Source organism: Brugia malayi (assembly GCF_000002995.4).
Source record: "Brugia malayi strain FR3 genome assembly, contig: Bm_v4_Chr1_scaffold_001, whole genome shotgun sequence".
Taxonomy (NCBI): domain Eukaryota; kingdom Metazoa; phylum Nematoda; class Chromadorea; order Rhabditida; family Onchocercidae; genus Brugia; species Brugia malayi.
The window spans coordinates 12,826,082-12,850,247 of NW_025062475.1; the positions used below are offsets into that span (position 1 = coordinate 12,826,082).

At 29.0% G+C, this 24,166-nt stretch overlaps 4 protein-coding genes across 5 annotated transcripts; 2 read left to right on the plus strand and 2 right to left on the minus strand.

Annotated features, from left to right (window-relative positions):
* Nucleotides 1-69: 69 nt before the first annotated feature.
* On the plus strand, nt 70-3,142 carry Bma-ceh-10 (Uncharacterized protein; the record flags this gene model as incomplete). The annotated part of the gene is made up of 5 exons (XM_043077710.1): nt 70-280; nt 638-813; nt 1,728-1,802; nt 2,018-2,195; nt 2,916-3,142. The coding sequence occupies 5 exons, from the start codon at nt 70-72 to the stop codon at nt 3,140-3,142; spliced, it is 867 nt and encodes a 288-aa protein (XP_042933644.1).
* A 3,015-nt stretch (nt 3,143-6,157) lies between these two features.
* Bma-polq-1.2 (Helicase conserved C-terminal domain containing protein) lies at nt 6,158-9,937 on the minus strand (the record flags this gene model as incomplete). Its single annotated transcript, XM_043077711.1, has 6 exons — nt 6,158-6,417; nt 7,773-8,029; nt 8,436-8,657; nt 8,884-8,986; nt 9,301-9,451; nt 9,662-9,937. 6 exons carry the CDS (start codon nt 9,935-9,937, stop codon nt 6,158-6,160), a joined length of 1,269 nt encoding a protein of 422 aa, XP_042933645.1.
* A 1,386-nt stretch (nt 9,938-11,323) lies between these two features.
* On the minus strand, nt 11,324-18,117 carry Bma-klp-19 (Kinesin motor domain containing protein; the record flags this gene model as incomplete). Its single annotated transcript, XM_001900921.2, has 23 exons — nt 11,324-11,422; nt 11,535-11,646; nt 12,006-12,121; nt 12,195-12,281; nt 12,506-12,595; nt 12,719-12,871; nt 12,946-13,137; nt 13,209-13,427; nt 13,571-13,723; nt 13,909-14,076; nt 14,252-14,362; nt 14,655-14,799; nt 14,903-15,063; nt 15,135-15,254; nt 15,484-15,589; nt 15,660-15,848; nt 16,064-16,316; nt 16,525-16,736; nt 16,824-16,990; nt 17,101-17,289; nt 17,608-17,681; nt 17,798-17,909; nt 18,007-18,117. 23 exons carry the CDS (start codon nt 18,115-18,117, stop codon nt 11,324-11,326), a joined length of 3,339 nt encoding a protein of 1,112 aa, XP_001900956.2.
* A 1,391-nt stretch (nt 18,118-19,508) lies between these two features.
* Bma-fum-1 lies at nt 19,509-23,759 on the plus strand (the record flags this gene model as incomplete). Of its 2 annotated transcripts, none has more annotated exons than XM_001900922.2 (9): nt 19,509-19,711; nt 20,338-20,489; nt 21,418-21,646; nt 21,997-22,156; nt 22,264-22,385; nt 22,702-22,786; nt 22,931-23,134; nt 23,219-23,371; nt 23,553-23,759. In XM_001900922.2, the coding sequence occupies 9 exons, from the start codon at nt 19,509-19,511 to the stop codon at nt 23,757-23,759; spliced, it is 1,515 nt and encodes a 504-aa protein (XP_001900957.1). The 2 variants fall into 2 exon arrangements, with proteins under 2 accessions (XP_001900957.1, XP_042933646.1); XM_043077712.1 differs by having other exon boundaries at nt 19,611-19,711.
* Between the last annotated feature and the right edge of the window lie 407 nt (nt 23,760-24,166).

A 24,166-nucleotide genomic window follows, 5' to 3' on the forward strand; every position in this document is an offset into this window, starting at 1 on the left:
ATGACACATCAGTTAGCCACAAACGGAACTGATAATACAGTTACTAGTACTGCTGCTGCAGCTCAACGGATGGGAATGTCGTTTGGAATTCATAGTTTATTGGGATTAGCAGCAGCTCGTGATATGCAGCAAGGTACCGCTGCAACCTATTTTACCACTACACCACAATACTGCACCAATCAACCGGCACCATTTTTTTCTCATAATGCACCACAATTATTTACTATGGAAATGTCACAAACTCCATTTGATCGAGTCCAATATGAACCAGTTAATCAGGGTAATCAATTTTCTTTATTATCCTCATTTATCTTAATGAATTCTTGTCCACTATTCGATATATTGACTTCTTGTAATTGCTTATTTACTTATCTATTTATTTGCTTCAATCATTTATTTGATTCCTCTTTACTTGATTTTATGTCCAAGAAGTTTCAATCATTATATCATTAAATAATAGTGTTTAAGAAAAGGAGTTAAAATCAACTATAATTAGTAATTTTAGTTTTAATTATTTAAAAAAAAAAAAAAACAGCAAAGTAATAGTAGCAGTAATAGATGATGCAGGTAAAACAGTAAAGTATACTGTTAACTTTTTTTGTTAATTATTTACTTATTACTGTTACTGATAAGACAGGGATGTCCGGAATAGATTATGCCAGTATCCGGTCCAATTCAATGTTTGGAGCATCAACCGCTATAACAAGTATTCCCTCATCAAGCAATGAAAAATCTATTTCAAAAAGAAAAAAACGCCGTCATCGGACAATTTTCACGCAATTTCAAGTAGATGAATTGGAGAAAGCCTTCCAAGTATGGTTAAAATTATTTTCATCACTATTCATTCAATGAAAATTTGAAATTTTACTCGAAATCTCTTGTTGTCAAATTTTAATACTAATTTTTCAATCTTAGTCTTTCTTATGGCCCTAACACATGTCCACACTTCTAAAGTGTTTTGTTTTGTTGTTTATTTTTAATTTATTCAGTTGATATAATAATAATTCATTATTTAATAAAATTTAAGAGTATACAATAAATTCATCAATAATTTCTACTTTAGAATAGCTGACCAAGAAAACCGAAGGAAAAAAGATCGAAATAAATGTTTTTCATGCCTAAACTTACTTTTAGCAAGATCAAAACAATGATCTTTTCACCATTATTATCATTATTATTATCTTTACTATTATTATTATTATTATCATCGCTGCTATTGGTTATTGTTATTATCATTACTATTATTATATTAGCATTATTAATGTTATTGGATCCTAATTTGTCATTTTTTAAATGATTTATCTTGCACAACAAAGTTCAAAAAGTGAAAGTAATGCATTCCAAATTTCGCGTCAAGAAGATAAGCGAAAAGTTCAAGAAAAAATTTTCGTATTCATTTTATAATAAATTACTGCATTTGATCAATTCTTTCCTTAATCTGTTTTGGTCTTCAACTTAAACAATTCAAAAGCTCATTTCCATAAAATTAAATTAAACTATTGTTTCTTCGCTACATATTATACATACTATATGTTTATTTTCTAAATTTAAAATATTCGTCGATATTATTTCATGCTTCACTTTCTTTCTTCCGTCCTTCTTAGAAAGAAAAAGCCATGGTTTTGATGTTCAAAAACTACACTACCATATTATTAATTCTAAATCACGCTTTTCACATCTGTAAAATTAAGAAATTTACCAGCAATTTTTTTCCTTTTTTCTTTTAGGAAGCTCATTATCCTGATATGTATGCTCGTGAACTATTAGCTATGAAAACTGAAATTGCTGTAGATCGGATACAGGTAATTTATTCAAAAAAAAAAAAAATTAAAAATATGACACAATGTTAGCTAATCAATTTGTATTATCATCTATCATTGTACATTTTTGATACATTTTGCGTTTCGTTTAAATTTTTCATAAAATTTAGATGAAAATTTTTTTTCATTATCATTTAAAAAAAGAAAAGATTGAAAAATGTTTTTTTTTTTTTTTTCTTGCAATTCTTCTCAATTAGGTTTGGTTTCAAAATCGTCGAGCTAAATGGCGGAAAACTGAAAAAACATGGGGTAAAAGTACAATAATGGCAGAATATGGTTTATACGGTGCAATGGTTCGACATTCATTACCACTACCAGAAACAATTACACGATCATCGGAAAATCCAAATGAATCTACTGCTCCATGGCTTTTAGGTTTGTCTGATTATTTTGTTAAATTTAGGAAGAAAAAAGTGAAAAAAGATAATATATATTTTTAAAAAAAAATGAAAGAAAGTAAAAAAAAAAAGAAAATTCAGAAATTTAGATATTTCATTTTATTTTGAAAAATATCATGATATATCTGTTTATCATGGAACTAAAAATAAAATATAAACAAGTTTTATTTTTCTTTTTTTAATTAATATCATGATTATCTATCTTATTCTATAACTGTTACATCATAATTAATGCATTACATATTGACTGTAATTAGATAAAAACAAACTGACGCAATTGCTGCCATATGGTTTTTCTATACCATATACTACTCTCATATCTTATAAAATTTTGTCTTTTTTTTTTTCTTTTACTCACAAATTCAACTTTCTTCCAAAATTGAATTACAAAGATAATTTATTTATTTCTTCTTTCTCAGAACTATTGTAAAACTTTGATTAGATTTGACTGATTAACATTAGATAAAATTAAGGTATATCAATTTAATAATATTAATAAAATTGCCATAGATACTTGGTAATTTTCATTTTTTTTCAAAAATTTTTAAAAATTAAAATTGATGAAATGCAAAAGATTATTTTGACTATACCGTAATTATGTTTAACTAAATAAAATTATTTCATCTAATCATATGCTAATTGATAATTTAATTAAATCTTGGATAATCATTTAAAGAAGCATTTCTTGTATTGTTAGGAATGCATAAGAAAAGCCTTGAAGCAGCAGCACATTTGGAAAATGGTGAAATTGATAAGGAATCAAATGAGGATGACAAATCGGTGGAAGCATGCTCACCTGGTATTTCAAATAATAATGATAATAACAATAATAATCATAGTACTAATAACACTAAACTATCTGCTTATCATCAATATGATAGTTTACAATATGTAAACAATAATACCAATGCTACTAGGCAATAAAATTAGCTTAGTGTAGGAAAAAAGATAGAAGTAATTTCAGAATTTCATATTATTAACATAAACATTCTATAATTTTTTTATGTGATATGTTATATATTATAAGTTATAAATGATAATATTATAGTTATTGCATCATAATCATATAATTTCAACATAAATCAATCAATTTCATTATAAGTATTAGCAGCAAATTTATTCATTCACTTATTAATTATTTTGAAAAAAGAAAAACGAATAGCTCGGTGATATCTAAATTTTACAAATTTTATTCCATTAAAGCTAAGAAATATTTTTGATTTTAAGTTAATCTGTTTAAAATCTTTGAGGACATCATAAATGTAGTAATATTTTCTTATGATATTAAATGATTGTTGTATAATTTTGATAATTAAATGTGTTCTCGATGAGATTTGCATTTCACATTTCAATAATAAATTTCACTCGCACTTCAATTATTTCCTCCCATTTAAAAAATTACGAGTTGCTGACTAAAGTTTTAGTTTTGTAAATTTCACAGTTGCACTTAGAACAAATGTCATATTGTCAGAGGAAAAGAAGATGTTATAACAATGATTTCTACAATCTATCCTAAAATAAAAGAAAAAAATCTTGAATTTTAAGTACTTTTCACAAAATTTCTAAACCTAATCAGTTTTACTTAATTACAACTTGAAATACTGAGACTTGCATAACTACAAATCATCAAAATTATTAAAGGGAAAAGAATGAAACGATACAGAACATTAAAATACTGTAACATTTCTGCATAAAATTTGGTTAAGAAAATTAACAAATTGTAAACTTATAAAAAATTACCATGTTAGCAAAATATCACACTAACTATTCCAATTATCACAATTTCAATGCTAGCAATTAAATTCTGTCCAATTAAGTAAGCATCTTGAGAAGATAAATTCTATGACACTGAATGAAAACTTCATCGCTAACATTTTTTTTGAGTATGAATTTCAAAAAAAAAAAAAAAAAGTTTGATTAATTTTTCAAATAACATTCTTAGAAACAATTCCCTCACAAAAACTTTAGTCTATCTCAAATCTAGTCCTATATCACCTTAAATCTTCGTTTTGTTTTTTCTCTACCTGATAAAATTACAATAGGTTACAAATTTTGGTATAATTTCTAATTATTGAGATAGACAGAGCTAAGATTCTAATTTCGATAAATTTTTCAGTAATTTAATTGGTTGAAAAGGAATGAATTGTTGCTTTCGCATTCATTCACCTTATATAGGGAGAAAAGAGAGACTGAAAGAGGAAGTAAAGAAAATTAAATGTGCCAAATCCACTTTGAATGATAAATTAATCTCCAGCATATGTCCTCCTTCTTTCAAGCAATCGAAATGACATGCTAACAATTTCGAGTAAATGGATAGATATCATGTTACCATAATTGCTTCAACAGCAACAATCACTTGTAGCTACTGTGTGGTCTCATTTTTTTTCTCACACCCTTCTCTAATTTGAATGACCTTTAGCCTTTACAATATATGAACAATATTACTTCTCAATTACTGAGATATATGATACGGTCAACTTTTGTATTTAAGGTCAAAAAGTATTCTAGCTTTACGAAGGATACAAATTACGTTTTTTTTTTTTTTTTTTTTTACTACTACAAAATAGAAATTCAAATGTCATTTCAAAGCGAGCAAAGGTCATTAGTGAGAGTAAAATTAACAGACAACATTTTCTATTCTCATATTCGCTTCCTCTTCCATTTATTGTTTTCCAATTTGAATTATGTAAGCTATTAGATTAAGTGAATTGTAAGAAAAATACACCGTCGTATACCCTTAATATCGCCTCACGTTATTTTGAGTAAATCATAAATTTAAAATTTCATATTTTTTAGTCTGATATATAGGATAATAAAAATAATTTAAAAACAATAATTATAAAAAGACACATAATTATTTTTCAAATTTTAATTCAATATTAACTTACGAAACGATATTTCCTTATAAATTGTAACTTTCAGCAAAAAATGCATTTATTCCAAGAATTTAGGAAAAACGATTATTTTAATTATCAATTGTCTCAACTTCTGGATATGGCAAACTTCTCAATACTTGAAATAATTTTTGAATATGCTAAAATAAATTTAAGATTGTTTAGGATGTTTAAAGAATTCAATTCAGTGAAATGATTTCAAATGATCATCAACATCAATCTCAACCATATTAATTCATGCATTTGCTAATGAATTATTTAGATTGTAAGAAAACATGAATGGAAGGGATAAGAATTTTTCACGATTAACATCAATTAAAAGTAACCTTAGGCAAGTAGTAAATAAAAAATTGTTTATATACGAACGGTGCTGAATGATGAACAAATAATTAAAATGTGAATTATGAAGAAAACTATTAACTGCACCTTAGCTTAGTCATACATTCAAATCAATTCATTCGAACCATATTCTAAAGTGTCAAAATAAATTAACAATCTCGTCCTTTCCCATTTAATGTATGAATAATAGTAATATTTAGAAAGTCATCAAAAAATATGCAAATGAATTACATAGTGAATTTATTAAATTTCAATGCAGAATTTTTTGAGAAACAAGTTTTCATTTATTGATTTATACCTTTTTTTCTTCTCAAGTAGTTTTATTAGTTAACAGAAAAAAAAATACTGATAATATGATAGTATGATTAGTTAGATCAAATAACTGTTATAAATTTATAAAAAGTCATTTTGATAAATTTAACAGAAGTTTTGCTTATGCTTGGATAAACTTAATTTGTTTTTTAGTTTTTTTTCATTTTTTCTTTCTTTAATACTTCTGATAGTTTTCCCGAATTTAAAAATTATAAAAATTTTAGCTAGATTGATATAATTCGTATTTACAATTGATATAATTCGTTCATTTATCACTATAATCAGGATCAATACTCATATGAATTACTAATGAAAATTTTATCAATGAATCTTTTATATGAATAGTACAGTATTTTTTTTTTTCTACAGATTTCAAAATTTCAAAAAAATAACTTCACCTATGGTATAAATCATGTTTGCCACAATTAGCTAAATTATTACCTTTTTCGGTTTGTCCCAAACGTCCAGCTCGACCAATCATTTGCATATATGTCAAACCATTAAGAGCTACGGGTCCGCACAATTGTGTTTTGATAATTACTCGATGAGCTGGCAAATTTATTCCGGAACTGAGAGTTGAAGTGGCGCATACTATACGTAATGACTGATCACAGAAAGCATTCTCAATACTTTCACGTTCTTCTACGGTTAAACCTAAAATATTTCACTATTTTTTTCTTTTATTTTTTTCACTTCACTTTACGTGTCAATCATTTATCCTTTCAAATTGCTAGAATATTAGCTATAAAAGTGATATCTTGAAGTCTTGTTGCCAGTAAATTTACTGTTTACTTTAATCTTTTACTTACTATTTCTTATGATTGTGTTGTTAGATTCTATGTGGAAAATTATTGCCAATTTCATCAATCAAAAGAGATTATCATTCATTTCTCAATTGGCATAAATTGCTCTTTTGAAAATTTTAACATATTTCGGATTTCAATAGCTAGAGAAAAGAATGTGTACTAATTTGCTTCCTATCCACGAATATATTTTTGAAAAGGATAGATAATTTTATTTTGAATGATAAATGGAGGATATCGGCAATATAAGTAGAAATGGTGAGAGATAGGCATTTTAGGAAGAAGGTCATCAAAGAGAAATAGATGAGAAGATTAGGTAAAGAAAATCATATTGGAATAAAAGGAATGAATGTTGATAACTTGAGAAATGATTCAGGAACATAAATGAGGCAATTGGAATAAAATTAGGTAAACAAGTAAATAAGTAAATAAGTGTTACGTAAATAAATGAATTCATAAATAACAAAGCGTCAATGCGCTAATAATAATGACAATGCGCTCTCATCTTTATTCAATGAATGGTACTTAATCAATGCTCTCAAAAAGCAAACCGTTTCCTCAATTGTTATAAGATGACATTATCAATAATTGGTATACCGGACACATACATTTATATAATAAGCACAGAGATAAGTGTGTATATATGTGTGAGAATGTACTGTTAAAATTATAAACTATTCTCTTCCATTTATTTATTTTTTTATTAAAGATGAAATAATTTTTCGAGTAAATTTGGAACAATTTAAAATTTTATAAATATTCCCAAAATCTAAATATAGCATTTCTATTTCGAGGTGTAAAAAATAACTAAGAGTTATACCAATTATCGGCAATGTTATCAGAGTGCAATAAACAATAGTAAACAACTGAAAAAAGAACTAAAAATAAAAATGAAGTTAGGGAGGAAAATTTTTGAAGAAAAAAGACTGTGCCCTTTTAATGTTCAAATTAATAGATTTAAAAGAGTTGATTATTAGCAATGACTAAATTTGCAAACTTCGAAAATTATGAACTTTAATAAATTATTCACTGGACTTAACTTTAATAAATTATTATAAGGTACTTCCACATTTCGATATTGATTCAAAATTCTGAATATGATCAAGAGAGGAAGAAGAGATGTAAGTAAATTGCATTCTCATTTAACAATGAAGATTGAAAAAAAAGTGTGCTAAAAGTAGAAAAATTTTTTCTAACAAAACTAACCAGCATGATGAAATGCAATTCCATGTGGTAGTGTTTCTCGTAAAATATCATCTACAAATTGTATTTCATGATGAAATGCGTGTTTAACTGTTTTCAATGATTGTATATTAAAAGGTGAAATAAGATTTTCACTATTGCTCGATTTAAAATATTTTTCAAAATGCTGCGATATAGCTAGGGCAAGCTTTTCTGTTTCTGCTTTTGAGCTACAAAATACCAATACCGATTCGCCTTTCATAACAGATTCCGTACATAAGCTGAAATAATATCGCGTTTATTTCTTATTTTTTTTTTTTTTTTCATTACCAAATAATTCCAAGAACATTCGTGAGCTTTTCGGAAGCAAGAAGTACTCGTCACTTCTAGAATTACATATAGCTACAATTTAATTTCTCACATCTCATAACAAAGATTATGAGAATCTAAAATGTTCGATGGTGCCATTAGGTTTAAAAGTCATTAATAACAAAATCCTGTTTAATTTGTTTTATTCATTGAAAGTATAGTGTGATATTCAGAACTAAATATGAAAATCAAATCAGACTGTAACAGATTTTAGAAAATTTATTACATTTTAGTCCAAACTGAGAGGTTTACTTCTGTTGTAAAACAAAATTTTTGAAATGTTTTGAAATTTGAAAAAAAATTCATCAAAAATCATACTGAATAATTCCATATTCGATATCGTTTGAAACAACAAATTCATTTGATACCGTTCGAATATGCTGCAATGTATTTACATCTCGTAGCTCATTATCACACATTATCATTTCATGCAACTGTACTGGACGAAATTGCGTTTCATACTTTTCTGCATTTAGCCAATCAGCCAGTTCATCCAAATTTGGTAATGTAGCGCTTAAGCTGATAATTTGAATTTGATGACTATAAAAATTAACATTTAAATTCATAGCTTAAGGAACAAATGAAGATTTGGTCTACAAAAGAAAAAAAGAAATTAATTTTTAGAAAGTGTGATCCTCAAAAAAGTGTTTTTGGGAATTCAAAAAGTTAATTTAGAAAAATGTCGTAGAAATTGTGCTAATAAGTCCGTCTAATAAGTTATTATAAAGAAAAATTCTCGGTAATGTATACATTTAAGCATTCTTACTTTAAATACCGAGAAATGTACAATGCTTTCCCAATAATTTGCTCCACCAATGGTCCACGATTTCCATCAAATAATATATGAAATTCATCGATTACCAATACACCTAACAAAAGATAAATGATAATTTTTCAATAATAGTAGAATAGATTGTTTGCGTGCTATCGAGTCATGATTTTCTAATTAAGTATAAAAATGCATACGTTTCAACGTATTTTTTGCTAATAAATCACGCATATATATATAAAGACGCATTTTGTATTTCAATACTAGAATACACAAACGCATTGATAAACATCTTTATGCAATAAATATACATACTGAATGTAATATATTTCGTCAATAAAATATATGTATGAAATGATTTCATCGATGTACAATTATTTGATTTTGAAGGAAAAAAAAAGCAATAAATTTAACCTATATCAAATATACTTTTGTCAGCAATCATACGATTTAAAAGTGAATTAGCTTTTTCGATTGTACAAACTGATGCATCCCAAGCTTGAAATGGTGATGAATGTGAGCCGATGAATGCGCTGACACGAAGATCAACTTTTCGCCATATTTTCTAAAAATTATTGGAAATTTTGCAACTTTTCAAAAATTCTAAATTCTCAAAAAGCATTAAAAACTCAGCTGATATGAAAATATTAGCTGAATTTAATACTATTGTAAATAGAGAGATTAGCTAGAAATGGAAAAATGCTTTTAAAAAAAATCGTTTTATTGAAATAATCTTTACAGGTTAAAGATTCACAGTTTAAAATTAAAATTAGACCTGCAAACAAAGAAATTTTTCCTTGGCGACAGATATATATGGAAAGACGAAAATTGCCTTGCAACGTAATTGTCGGACAGTATTTAGGGCAATTAGTTCGGCAACAACCGTTTTGCCGGAACTTGTTGGAGCGGAAAATATTAAATTTCCATATTGTGGAGCATGCAATGATCGATTATTTAAAACATCCAGTTGCCAGGAAAGCAAAGCCTGAATACCATGCTCAATATATCCGACAGCAATTTCATTCGGTACCCATGACGGATAATCTGGCATTCGATTATTTATTAACCCTAAAAACAAAAACAAAAAAAAATAAAACTCATGTTATAGTATAATTCGATTTTACTAAAACATACTTTTGGAAAATATATGAAGCAATAATGTTAAGTAAAAAACCATATGTAGAGCTGAATACAACTAACAGATCATGTATGACACATTGTCAACAACGTTTAATTATATGACGGACGAAAGATTTAACAAAAGATTACAGTTACAACATTCTTTTAACACATATCATGTTAATTTGCAACATTAGAAAATTTCTGATATCATTACTGCAACTGATAAAACTTACTACATATTTAATTAAGCTATTATTTTATACATATAAAAAAAAAAAAGAAAAGTCCTACATGTCGCTGAAAATTCTACGAAGATTCATGTAAGACAACTAAACATATGGCACATGAAAAAAAGATATTTGTGAACCCAAGTAACAGATTAGAAAATTGCATACAGAAATTGATCGAAAGTTCCCTGAATTTAGCTTAAAGAAATTTAGAATTTACCTAAACGATTCTTATTGTTTATGATCTATATTCTCAAGTAATTGCCATTCATGCTTAAACAAGTTTTAAAATGTCAATTAATTATTATTGTTATTATTATTGGTAGCCAATATGAGATAAAGCAAAGGAGAAAACGATGTTGAACATAACAATCGATGCAAAGTTCAATATTTTATTACAAACAAAAAACGTACACATTCTTGGTAATACATCGGTTTGTTTGTCAACAGAAACTTCTAGTAACCATTTTGAATTGACTAATATGACATTAATGAATTTATATTTCAATATATAAGAACTGGTAACATGTATCTAGCATAAAATATTAATTCTTTACAATTTCATTTCAAAGTGAAGAAAAAGGTTATTATATAAAGCTCTCAATACGAAAAGGAAGGTTGAGAAAAAGTTATCAACCTTTTAAAGAACAAAATATGTGAAAATATTACTAGATTTAAACATTTAACTTGTTCGAAAAAGGTGCCGAAAAACCGCAAAGTGTCATACGGAAAAGTCTTACTAGACTTAGAAACTTAGCTTGTCACAGTGTGTCACCAAATCAACATAAGAACCTGTTTTAAATTAGTAAAAATGTTCGTATGCTCTTCATATATACAGAGAATTAGATAAATTTGTCGTAAAGAAAAAACACCATTTTAGAAAAAGAAACAAATTAATCATAAATATTTTCATGCAAATGATTTTGGTCACCGATTATTGAATTAGTTATGAGAGAATTCACAAAAAAATGATTTGGCATTTTAATACAAATAATGGGTACGTGTTTCTCTTTGTTTCATTCATAGGAATAACTTGACATACAATAACTCATGAACCAAATTAATATACAATAGTCATGAATTCAAAACTACAATTCATTAAAAAGATCACGCGTTATAACTGATCGGTGATCTAATCCTGGGCATTGTTCAACCGTATACGTTGCGTTCGGATTGAAATCAGATTCCTAAGAGACAGTTTATTATTTCTATGAGATAAGCAAATTTGAAAACTAATATCTGATTTCAAGATCTAGTCAAAGAAACTTATATGAAAATATGAGAAAATCCAAAAGTAACCGTGCTGCAGCTTGGAATAGGCTCGTTTTTCGGTTCCTGATCCATATCAATCTTTTTCAGAGGAGCCTCATTTAAAACGAAGGTATCACGACGTCCAGGTACATTAGCTAAACTGAAATTTTTGATAATTGTTAACAAAAATCACTAACTGTTAACATCTAATTAATATCTGGCTGTATAACGCTTTTTCAGAATTATGAGAACTAATGTTTATGCAATAAGACAGTTATGCTAATAGATACACTCAAATTATAAGGAGTTCAGCAATTATGAGCTTGACAACACCAATTCTTACCAGATCACGAAATAATGTACTGTCGATGATTAATAACCCTCATAAAGATATGAATCAAGTTTTAAAACTATTTCAATACACTACAAACAAATTAATTTTTCATTTAAATTCAAATTTTTGTTTATCTAAAATAAAATTTTAACAAAATAATTATAATGTTTATGAAGTAAAGTGACCTGGATTGACGTTTACGGGTTATTTTTTGTGGAGTAGGATGATACGAAAGATCGCTGTCAGCAGTGGACATATCCTCTCCTTTTTCATCCGAAAAAATCGAGTCCAGATCCATAGCCTTCAAAAGTATCAGACAATAGTAAATAATTTATAGTTATTTCAAATCAGATATATAAAAAGAATATACTTACAACTCCAAGGCGTTCTACTGGCTTTCGATTTTCTCTTATTTGATAAGTCTTTGACAAATCTTCTCCATTTCCACTTTCTTCCATAATCTACAAATATTCCTATTAATTAAGTTTTCTGCAGTATACAACTGGTTATGCTTTAATTATAGCAATTACGTACCAATAAATCATTCTTATTCACTTATGAAATAAATTAGGTAAGAACGACTCAAAATTTACACTTAATTTAAAATTGAATCTTAATAAATAAAAACCCAATTTGTAAAGAAAAATCTTAAAATAAATATAATAATAATAATAATAAAACTTACACTTTCTGACAGAGATCGGCCATGCACCATACCATCTGTTACTCCAGTCTTACGACGCAGTCGACCATGGTAGACTCGTGCGCGTGATTTCTAATTTTCCCAAGATCAAAATTATTTCTAAGGATTTTTGGTATTCAATCACCATAAAAATGACATGATTTATATATCTCTGTTCCTATGAAAAAAGAAAAATTCATTCTTGATAACACAAACCTCTAAATCACGTTGTTTTTGTTCGAATGCTTGTTGGAGACTGGTGAAATTATTAGCAGCTTCCTTTACCAAATTCAAATTCCTGATCACGTTGTCAGGTAAATCAAAGTGTCCCTCGACCATTTCATTCCAAATATTTATCATATCGTGTTCCTTCAGTTAAAATAGATCTTCAAATAAAATTCCAAATTTTCAAATAAAATTCTAAGTCTGAAAAATAAATATACCTGCTTAGCATAGCACAATTCAGCTTCTGCTAAGGTTCGTCGTAACACTCCCACTTCAGCTTTGGAATCATTCAACTCCGTCCGCATAACATCTAACTTCTTCTCATAAAAATTTTTCATTTCATCCATATCTCGTCTCAGTTCTTCAATGAGCGAATCTTTTTCCAAACAAGAACGCCTTTCGTTTACAGTCTACAAATATTTATTTTTAATTTTAGTTTCATGCCTTCCAAGAACTAAAATTTAGTAAAAAATTCAATCACCGCATCGAACAGACGATCTAATCCTGCCTTTGCCTCTGTAAGATTTCGCAGAGCACTCCACAGTCGATCACGATGTTCATCCGAGTAAGCTTTTGTGCATTTCTTCTGAATATCACTAAGTTCACTACCTCGTAACTGAATTTCTCTATCTAAATTCTTTAGCTGCTCTTCAATTGCCTGCCTTTCATCTTCAACTTCCATATCGAATCCAGTACGACGCTAAAATATAGGAAAATCTTCAAAGTGATTTAATAGGTGACAATGAAACAAAAAATACTTCGGCATTTATTCTAACACTGGCTGTATATCAAAGTATCAGAAAAAAAAAATTATTCAAAACTAAAATATTATTTGCGACAAACCTTGACTGGTGGTTCCTTCAATAATTTCTCCTGCCTTTTCATTAATTTCTGTTGCTGAAGAGAGAGAACTTTTCGCTGTTCGATTAAGATTTGACAATGAATTTCAGCTTCAGCTGCAGAATAAGCTACAGCCAATTCATCATTTAAAGCCGACTAAAAAAAAGAGCGTGTTTAATCTAGTATGAACTAAATCTGACTTCATGTTTCCACAAATCCAATTCAGGAAAAATTCAAAGCTAATATCAGTCATTGAATGTTTTCAATTTAATTTTCAAATACACATAAATTTAGCCCATTTAAGCGTTTAAAAAATGCCCAAAATTTGCAGAACTACCCACAATAAATTGTCCATCACAACATGTTTTTGCTCGAGTAGTGCTTTTAGTAAGTTGCATTTGCAAACGTCGGTTGCAAGCATTTGCCTCTTCGTATTTTCGTCGATATACAGCTAATTGTAGATTTTTTGCATGCTGTTCTCGAGCCATTTCCATTTCACGTTTACGTACCTTAATGAAAGAGACACGATAAAATTAATGGAATCAGTTGAAGTTTATAAAATTAATTGAATTAATTAAAGTTTCTGAAAGTCACATACAAAGAATATATATAGACGGAATCACTTTATCCATGATTCCTTACAAAGTTTTTTTTTGCCTTTTTATTAAAAATTGAACTACGAACTTGATTTTTCAGCTGTGCCATATTTCGATCCGCCATCATTTTCCACTTCCGAAACCTTACTTCTCCTTCCCTCATTTGCTTAGACATTTTGACCCTCAATTTCTTTAATTCCTGTAAATAATATGCTTAAGAGTATTTTAGAAAATGACCTGGAGCTTCATAATTATAATTAAATATTAGGAAAGATAACAAGATATACGCTAGTATAAAAACGTAAATTTTAGCAAGAAAAAAAAAAATACAGTAATGGAATAAAAACACTGCAACATGAAAAATATAAAATTATGACGACAACAAAGAAATGTCATCTAGATGTCTGTTCACAGATACTAATAAATTTTGCCAACCACTATTAACGGAAATTATGAATTTCTGAAATAAATTTTAAAGAAATAAAACGTACGCCAAGTTCTATACTCAACTTCTTCGACTGTTCTTGCAAACGAATGTTCTCTTTTTCCAGCTTCTGGATTTCTCCTACCCGTCTCTTGCTCACTGCCAGTTCTTTCTCGAGTTCTTGAAGTCGTTTCCGTCGTTCTTCGCTTAGTCTTACAAAAAATGCAAATTTATTATTTCAAAACATCATATATTTCTTCGAACCTATCTGCTCATGACCAATAAACAGCAATTTTGGACATAACCCATACTTACTTATGATGGATACTGGATCCTTTGAGCTTGCTCAACAATTCCTGCTTTTCCTTCTCCAAAACAATCAGTTTCGCTTGCAATTGTTCCATTTCAGCGGCATAGGTATCACGCATCTTAACGATTTCTGTTTGAGAAGCGACGGTTGCTTCAAACGCCAGCTCCTAAAATTCATTAAATACAGTTCAAATTAATTAGTGTAAGCCACCAGCGTATATTGAATTAAATAACAAACTTTTTGCTTGATTTCTTCCAAAATATCCCGCATGTCCTTATTAAGTGCTATTTGCTTTTCAGTAAAACGATTTACAAATGCTTGGTCGGATGTTTCATCATCTGCATCATCTTCGCCAATCTAAAAAACGAATTTAAAACTATTGGTCCTGTATTATAACAATAGGTAATAGAATCACTTATGTCTATAAATATAACCTAAAATATAAAATATCTTTTTTTATAACTGCACTGGCAACGACAGGTCATCTCGGCTTTCCTAGAAAAGATAAATTTTTTGTTAAACCATTTTTTCACTTTATCCTCAGATTACTTCATAACTTCACTAAGTTATTAATAAAATAATTTACATCGAACACATCTTTGTCTTTTTCCTCTTCGACAGGGCCTCGCAAATTGATAGCAATGTCTAAAATCTTCATCGCTTCATCAAATTCCTTATTTTCGCTTTTCTTTCTGGAAACTTGAAAAATTAATATGAGAGTGAGTTTTTCTTAAAACTAATCAAACTCAAACAAAAATTTACTTGATTTCCCTCATATGATCTCTCAATTGCTCAACGATCTGTTGTGAAGCAAGTAACTGCTCCACCAATTTCGAATTCTCTACCATCGCTTCCGCGAACCGTACATTACGACGATTGTAATCTTCCTGGTTCTCTAAATTTTGCTTTTCTAACTCGACACATCTTTTGCAGTCGTTCGTTATCTCACTGCTAAACAAAATTATTATGAAAAAACATCAACAGTCAAAGTCATTGATACAAGAATTTCCCCTTAATGCATCATATTTCGAATGGAACTAATTGATTCAATAGCAATTATTCAAAAAACACAAAGAGAGGATAATGAAAGGAACTTTTTTATTACTAAAATTCAAAATCAAAAAAAAAAAAAAAAAAAATTTCTGGACTAGTAGCAAGAATCTTACATTGTTTGGTTATCTTCCAACTTTACCAAATTCTGCCCAGCACGAAGCATTGCTAGTTCATGTTTCACACTTGCCAACTCATCTCTCAAACCTTGGATTAGAGCCATATTTGGATCGGCATTCACAGTGGGCTTGTTCTTGATACGCTTCGCTCGATCTGCATATCGTAGTGTTGACAGAGTTTCGTCCGCATTCGTATCAGCTGGTGAAATACATGCTATCATCACTGTATAGCTATTCCCTCCAAGTGAATCTGTAAATCAAATTTACTCTACAATGCAATCATCATTTTCTAACAACAATGTTCATAAATGATAATTAGAGAAAAAAAGGTATTATAATATACAATTAACTTTGCATCTTAGAATTTGCACAATCAATTATTGATTGATATATCATCCACTTGACCACTCAATTCACAAGTGAATTTCGAAAGCAGTAACAAGAATATTGTACTAAACCTTGAAGAAGACGTGTAATTTTCGTAACTCGATACGGAATATGGCGTCCCGTAGCATTCTGATCGGTCAAAGATGCAATTACATTACCCAATGCTAGTAAACCTTCGTTGATCTTAATACCTTCTCGCATTCTTTCGCCCTCAGCTTGAGTCTTTTTCAAACGCTCAGAACCAGCCAAATCCACAAGATGAAGTTTCGCTTTGAATAAGGTGCTGAAATTGTTGTTTAAATTATATGATTAATATATTCAACTTATATAAATAATACAAGTAACTTTAATATCGAGTAGGAGCTTGAACCTTTCCGCTGATTCATTTCCTTCGATGCACAATGTGAAAATGGCATGCGAGCGTGATGACTTGTCGTTCATAGCAGTTTCCCCTCTACTTCGAAGCTGACAACCTTTTTGCAAGAGTTTCATGGCATCTTCAAGACAGGATACTGGATGTACCGATAATCCTTGCACCTAAAAAATTGAACCTTTTGAACTAAGAGTAACTATGTTGAGTAGAAACCTACATTTTATAGAAAAATATGTTAAGATTTCAAAATATATCTAACAAATTTAATGCATACAAAAACGGCTCCTTTTGATTCGCGAATTTGCAAGCATTCCCGACTAATGCAAAGTAAATCGATGACTTTTTCCTCATATATCTCAAGCATTGATGCTGTCACTCGATGCCTCTCTGATGTTCCAATTTCCTTGAAGATGCCATCCACTAATCGTGAAATAATTCCACGTCCCTCACTTGATGCGGTTACCTAAAAATAAATTTTTTTCCTAATCTTAAATTTAAAAATTAAACTCACCATTGCTCATAAAGTTTGCTCACATGCATATTGATGCATTATGCAGTTCTCATGTTAGTAGCATTTCTTGAATAATATTATTTCACTTTTTTATAGATGAGCTTAACCGATTTAAATCAAATCATCATGAAGTAGAAACTGCTATGAAAATAATACAGTAATTGCCGACATAGATGCAATGTAACTTCCATATGACACTTTTGAAACAGAAAATTGGTCATACCTACCTTGTCAACGTAAAGGAAAAAAAAAGAAACCAAAAGTATTAACCGTTTCTTCAGTCCCCATTGTATAGGTTTTACCGCTACCCGTTTGTCCATAAGCAAGAATCGTACAGTTATATCCTTAATTTACAATTAATCGATTTTTCTATGAAAGAATTTTATCACACAAACACAAAAAATTAAGTTATAATCTGTTTTCAAAATAAACTGAGTGAATGGAAGAGACATGGTACTACCATCAAAAATTTTTTCCAGTAATGGGGCAGCACACTCGTCGTATATTATTTCTTGTGATGTAGTAGGGTCGAAGACGCTGTCGAACGTGAACATTTTACCATTTATCGATATCTAAACAAATAATTCAGTATACTTTATTTATACTAGAAAAAAATTACTACCAGTATTTCTTTCCCCTTTCAGTTAGTCTTCAAATGAAAGTACCCACCTGACTTTGTTCCACAAAGCACTGAACGCATTCTTGGGAATTTTCTGCCTTTTCACGACTATTAAGTGGTCGAACACGAACGGCAACCCTAACTGGTATAACCTCCGACATTACGTTTGCCTGAAAATTTCGAAGCAAGATATCAAATTTTATTGGGAACTGAAGTAAAAGAAACGAGAATGAAATCGAAAATATGTCAAAACACAAAAATGAGGTAAACTTAAAAATATGTGAAAATTTTATCGTATAACAAGATTAAAGTGTAGGTAATATATTATGTAAATGTTTCCGGCCTAAACATGATATACGAAAAAGTATCTTTTTCCGTGAGATGAAAAACAACAATCATTGAATAGTTAATTACTACATAACAAATATCTGAATAATTAAACAATAATAATAATAACATTCAGGGTGAATACTAGTCAAACAACAAATAGCGTCGGTCATCTGACCAACAGAAGTAACGTAAGATTTACAGTAACACAAAATATTATCTATAGTGTAGATTAATACTGCACTTAGAGAATAATCATATTGATGTAAAAAAAAAAGATAACAATACATGTATCATTTACGTGTACGCATTAAAAAAAAAGTGAATATCATAAAGATAAATGAAAGAGACAATATATTAGAGAAAAAAAGAACAGCAAATATATGTATGAATGAAAGCATATAATTTCATTTTATTACTTTTATCAAAGATGAAAAAATAAATAAATAAAATAAACGAGTCGTTCAATTCTCCCCCTCATTCCTGAACTAAATAATCTAGTTCAAGTTTAATTTATTTAGGAAATTTTAAATTTAAAAAAAAAAAATTCTGCGTCACTTTCATATTTAAATTTGTCCTCATCTTTTCAAAAGCCAAAAATATGTAGGAGCATAAAAGCAGCATATAAACATCTTTAATATTTCATCCCAACTTTGTAACAAACATTATTAATGATTGAGATAGAAAGGAAAAGGAGAAAGAGGAGGGTGAAAGTATATAATTGTGTAAATTGTGTAATATTAAATAGGATGAAATTTTGTAATGACCTAAGTATGACCTTGTAGAAGATTTCATTTACTTTCATCTAAATTACTCAGCTGTTTCCTTTTTTTTTTTTTGCTTCTTTCTTTCTTTTTTTTTTTTTTTTTGCAAGTGATAAATATTCGAGAAAAAGAAAAAAGAAAAATCCAACTAATTTTTCAACTTTTTTCTTTTTTACCCTAAAATATAATTGTAATTTTTATAATACTATTTTTGACTTGTATTTTGATTCAACTAATTAAGCAAGAAAAATTCTTCCAATAATAATGATAGATTTTATTCATTTCTATTAATGTCAATCTAATTATATGATATGTTTATGTTAGAAGGATTTCTTCTTGTTATCGTTATTGTTTTTGTTGTTACTGCTATTATTATTGTTATTAATTATTGATACAATTATTGCTACTGTTATGGGTGTGTATGTGTTTATCGATTTGTTGACGCGAAAAAAAAAAAAACGATGCTGGCAAGGATTATATTGGTTGGTGGTGACCGTTTAAATTGCATTTATGGTGTTACTCGCATTAGCAGTGCGTTAGCAGTTGCTCGAGCTGTTAATACAATGGTGAAACGAAATATGTCAACAGCAATTCGTAAAGAACGTGACACGTTTGGTGAATTGCAAGTACCAGCAGATCGTTATTATGGAGCGCAAACTGCAAGGTTCGTTACTTTTTCTTTTTCTTTTTTTGCTTTGTTTTAATTTCATAGTGTTATTGTTTTGTTTTGTTTTTTTTTTTTTTATTTTTACAAATTTTGCTGTTATTCCTTTATTTGAATAAACAGAATAAAAAAGAAGAGATAAGAATAGGTGATATGACTTATATTTTAAAAAAGGAGATAGAAAGGCGAGAAAAATGACTAATTTTTGTGGAGCTAATATAAGCCTTTTATTGGCTTAATGATAAAAAAAGTGGCTAAATAGTACTATATAAATAATTGAAATCAAGTACTGTTTAAATAATAGTTGCTTTAATGGTGAAGTAAGATGAAATAATGTTTCTTTTAATATTTGTCATAAATTGAGACAATCTGATGATAAGCGTTTTAAAACATGAGGAAAGGATGACATACCTCAAAAATGCATAGATACAATTGACAATTATACTGATTGCAGAGACTTTTAAATGAGATGAATTCAAAAAAGATTCAATTTTTTGGTGATTATATCAAAAATTTTTAAAAAGTGTGAACTTTATTTTTTCTCGGTTACACTGCTGTGTTATTATTATCATTTTTGTTTAATTTAAAGACTCGAATATACACGATGAACAAACGATTAATTTTAGATCAATGATAAATTTCAAAATTGGTGGTCCAGAAGAACGTATGCCATTACCAGTTATTCATGCATTCGGTATCTTAAAAAAAGCTGCTGCATTGGTTAACAAAGAATATGGCTTAGATCAAAAAATTGTGGACGCTATTGCAAAAGCTGCAGGTAAGCTTTGTGTGATCTTTATCAGTTTTATATTTTTGTTTTCTAAATATTCATTTAATATTTCATAATAATTCAGTAAGCTCCAAATCAAAGAGTTCTCTTAGTCCATTTTGCATCGTTCTTTATTATAACTACTTTTTCTTCTGTCATTTTTAGTTTTATGTTAAAAAATGAAAAGCTAATTAGAAATTTGTCGTTAGAGATTATGTCAGTTATATTTTTTGTCTTAAGCAAACTCTTGAAGTTTACCGAGATTATTAACTTTATTATCTCAAACAATTAAATAAAATTAACTTTTTGCTTTGCTAAAGTTCTTTTTGGTCTTTTCTTTCTTTTTTCTCTGTTCATTACATCGTCTGTGGATCTGCTGATGAAAATAGTAAAGGAGAAATTTTAATTTTATTTTGTCTGTTGATAAACTGTAGTGTTATTTAGTGAATCCTCTCTGTCACGTTTGCAATTCCAATGACAAATGATAAAGAAACGATTTCCAATTTTTTTTTACTTGAGCAGGAATTATAGGTGCATGTATGCATGAAGTGGTCTGACTTTGGTTTTTTAAGGAATTTACACTGATGAATGGAGTGCCATTCGTTATTATGAATTCTTTCTTTTTTTTGTTAAATGAAATTTCTTACAGCAATGCCAGATCTTTTTCCTTTTCCGAAAACGCTTAAAAAAGAAAATAAACACTGTTATTTCATATCAAAATTATTAATTTCAGCAAAAAATGACCAGTATAGTCCATCATTTGACTATCAGTTATATGCATTATCTTTATCTTTAGAATCACATATATCAAAAATTTTCTATCAATTATATTTTTCTATATATCTTTGGACATTCATTTGTTAAACATATCAAGACTTGATTGTTTTTCAAACTATGCTTATTTACTTTTTCTTCCTATCGAATTGAATTATTGTAGATGAAGTCATTGCGGGCAAACTAGATGATCATTTTCCACTGGTGGTTTGGCAAACCGGATCCGGTACACAATCGAACATGAACGTCAATGAAGTAATATCGAATCGCGCAATTGAAATGTTAGGCGGTGAATTGGGATCCAAAAAGCCAGTGCATCCAAATGATCATGTGAACATGTCGCAGTCATCGAATGATACTTATCCGACGGCTATGCACATCGCTGTAGCTAGGTTAATTACTTTATGTTTGTAGTTAGTTTCTTTTTTTTTTTTTTTAACTCATCTATTTTGTATTTTTAATTTGATTGTATATGGAATTTAGCTTATTTAAAGTTACTTGAAGTTTGGTTACTTTTCAGAATTTCTCTCGAAGCTTATGTTCATTCCTTAGTTTCGACAATATTAACTTAGTGATGACTAGATGTAGATTTCATTATTTACTAATGATTAAATCATGTCTTGAAATTTCTTTAATGATTGCAACGATCGACTATGTATTTCCATATTACAGATTTTCGTGTGTAGGATCTACTTCATTAGTCGATTGCAAACATTTCGATATTTGTATGGTATCATTTTAGAGAGATAAATTCTCGTCTGTTACCATCTTTACAACAGTTGCTTGATTCGTTGCACCGAAAATCGAAAGAATTTGAAAACATTATCAAAATTGGCCGTACACATACTCAGGATGCAGTACCACTTACGCTTGGCCAAGAATTTGGTGGTTATGCGCAGCAGGTCTTTTTATTATTTATAATAAATGTAACATTCATGTAATGAATTCATTTCATTCAGTGTTAGAGTAAAGAATGTTCCATACAAGTAAAAGGATGTGAAATGAGTAGGTGGAAAATGGTATAGCACGCGTGAAGGATACGCTACCACGTTTGTACATGCTTGCTGCTGGTGGTACTGCTGTTGGAACTGGTCTTAATACACGAATTGGTTTTGCTGAAAAAATTGCAGCGTATGACTTTTTGTTTTCTTCAGTAAATTGAAACTAGCAACTAAGTACTTAGCAAACATCTGAAATCTATTTTAAATTGTGTCATATCGAATATAGAGTTTGCGTGCTATGTCAATGTTATATTGTAGCCAAAAATTGTATCGGAATTTTATATATAATATCATTAATTTCTTTTTTTCTTTTGCAGTTTTATGATTATTTCTGTCATCCATCCAACAAGTTTTTTACCTTATTTAAAAATCTAATTTGAAGTTCCAAAATCATTTTTTTTTTCAAAATCAGGTTTAATCTTTCATGGCTTCCAAAAGCATTTTAGAAAAATTGCTGAATTAACTGGTCTGCCGTTCGTTACGGCTCCAAACAAATTTGAAGCATTAGCAGCCCATGATGCAATGGTAGAAGTAAGTTATAATTTGAAATCGTATATCGCCATCGCTGATGCGAAAATTTACAAAAAAAATTTAATCTTGTTATATAGTTCGCCTAATATTAAGTGATAGAAAAATAACGTAAATAAACGAAATTGAATTGGAATTATTTTAAAGGTGCATGGTTCTTTGAACACTATAGCAGCAAGTTTGATGAAAATTGCAAATGATATACGTTTTCTTGGCTCTGGTCCACGTTGTGGTCTCGGAGAGTTATCACTACCTGAAAACGAGCCTGGAAGTTCTATTATGCCAGGTAAGGTGAATCCTACACAGTGCGAAGCGGTTACCATGGTTGCTGCTCAAGTTTTCGGTAATCAGGTATGTATTTTTGCTTAAATAGCTGTCAGTGATCTAAGGATTGTGATTTTTCAAAAATTCCATCAATAATTTAATAAATTTTAGGTTGCTGTTAGCGTTGGTGGATCAAATGGACACTTTGAATTGAATGTATTCAAACCAATGATTGTTCGCAATGTTCTTCAATCAACTCGACTCATTGCTGATGCATCTGTATCATTTACAGTTAATTGTGTTGACGGCATTAAAGCAAATAAGGTTGAAAAGCTTTTATACTTTGTGTTTCTGAGTATTTACTTACTTAATGATTTAATGAAAGATTATTTGAGCTAATACTACATTCCATTTGTTTTAATAACTTCTAAATCACTTGTTTAAGTGTTGTGAAGTAAAGAATAACGATTGCTGGTATTTGCTTTTAAAATATTGTCTGCTGCAGGAGAATATTGCAAAAATTTTACGTGAATCGTTGATGTTGGTAACAGCACTGAATCCTCATATCGGTTATGACAATGCTGCTAAAATTGCCAAAACGGCTCATAAAAATGGCACTACTCTAAAAGAAGAAGCTATAAAATTGGGAATTTTGACCGCTGAGCAGTTTGATGAATGGGTACGACCAGAGAAAATGTTAGCACCCAAATAAGATATTAAGCATAAAAAATATTCCCTGCTAGTTATGGATTTGACTTAAAACGATGACCACTTATTATTTTTTTTTTTTTTTTTAATAAAAATTGGTTGTCTATTAGTAATTATTCTAAAGACTAGCATTATTTGTTACAATTTTCGGAATTGTCTTCAACTTCATGAAATCTTTTACGATGCAGAAATTTCAGAGAAATTATTTGAATTCCAATTTTTAATCTCATTAAATCTAATTTTTATTAAGTTCTTTTGCTGATGAATTGTTTTTCCGTATATTATGTACAGATTATATTTGTGTAGAAAGGTATCATACTATTGCTTGTAGTATATGATTTATGTTATATGCATCTGTTTTTGATCATCATTATTCTATAAATAGAAATTTCCAATTGTTCTGCCGAAATG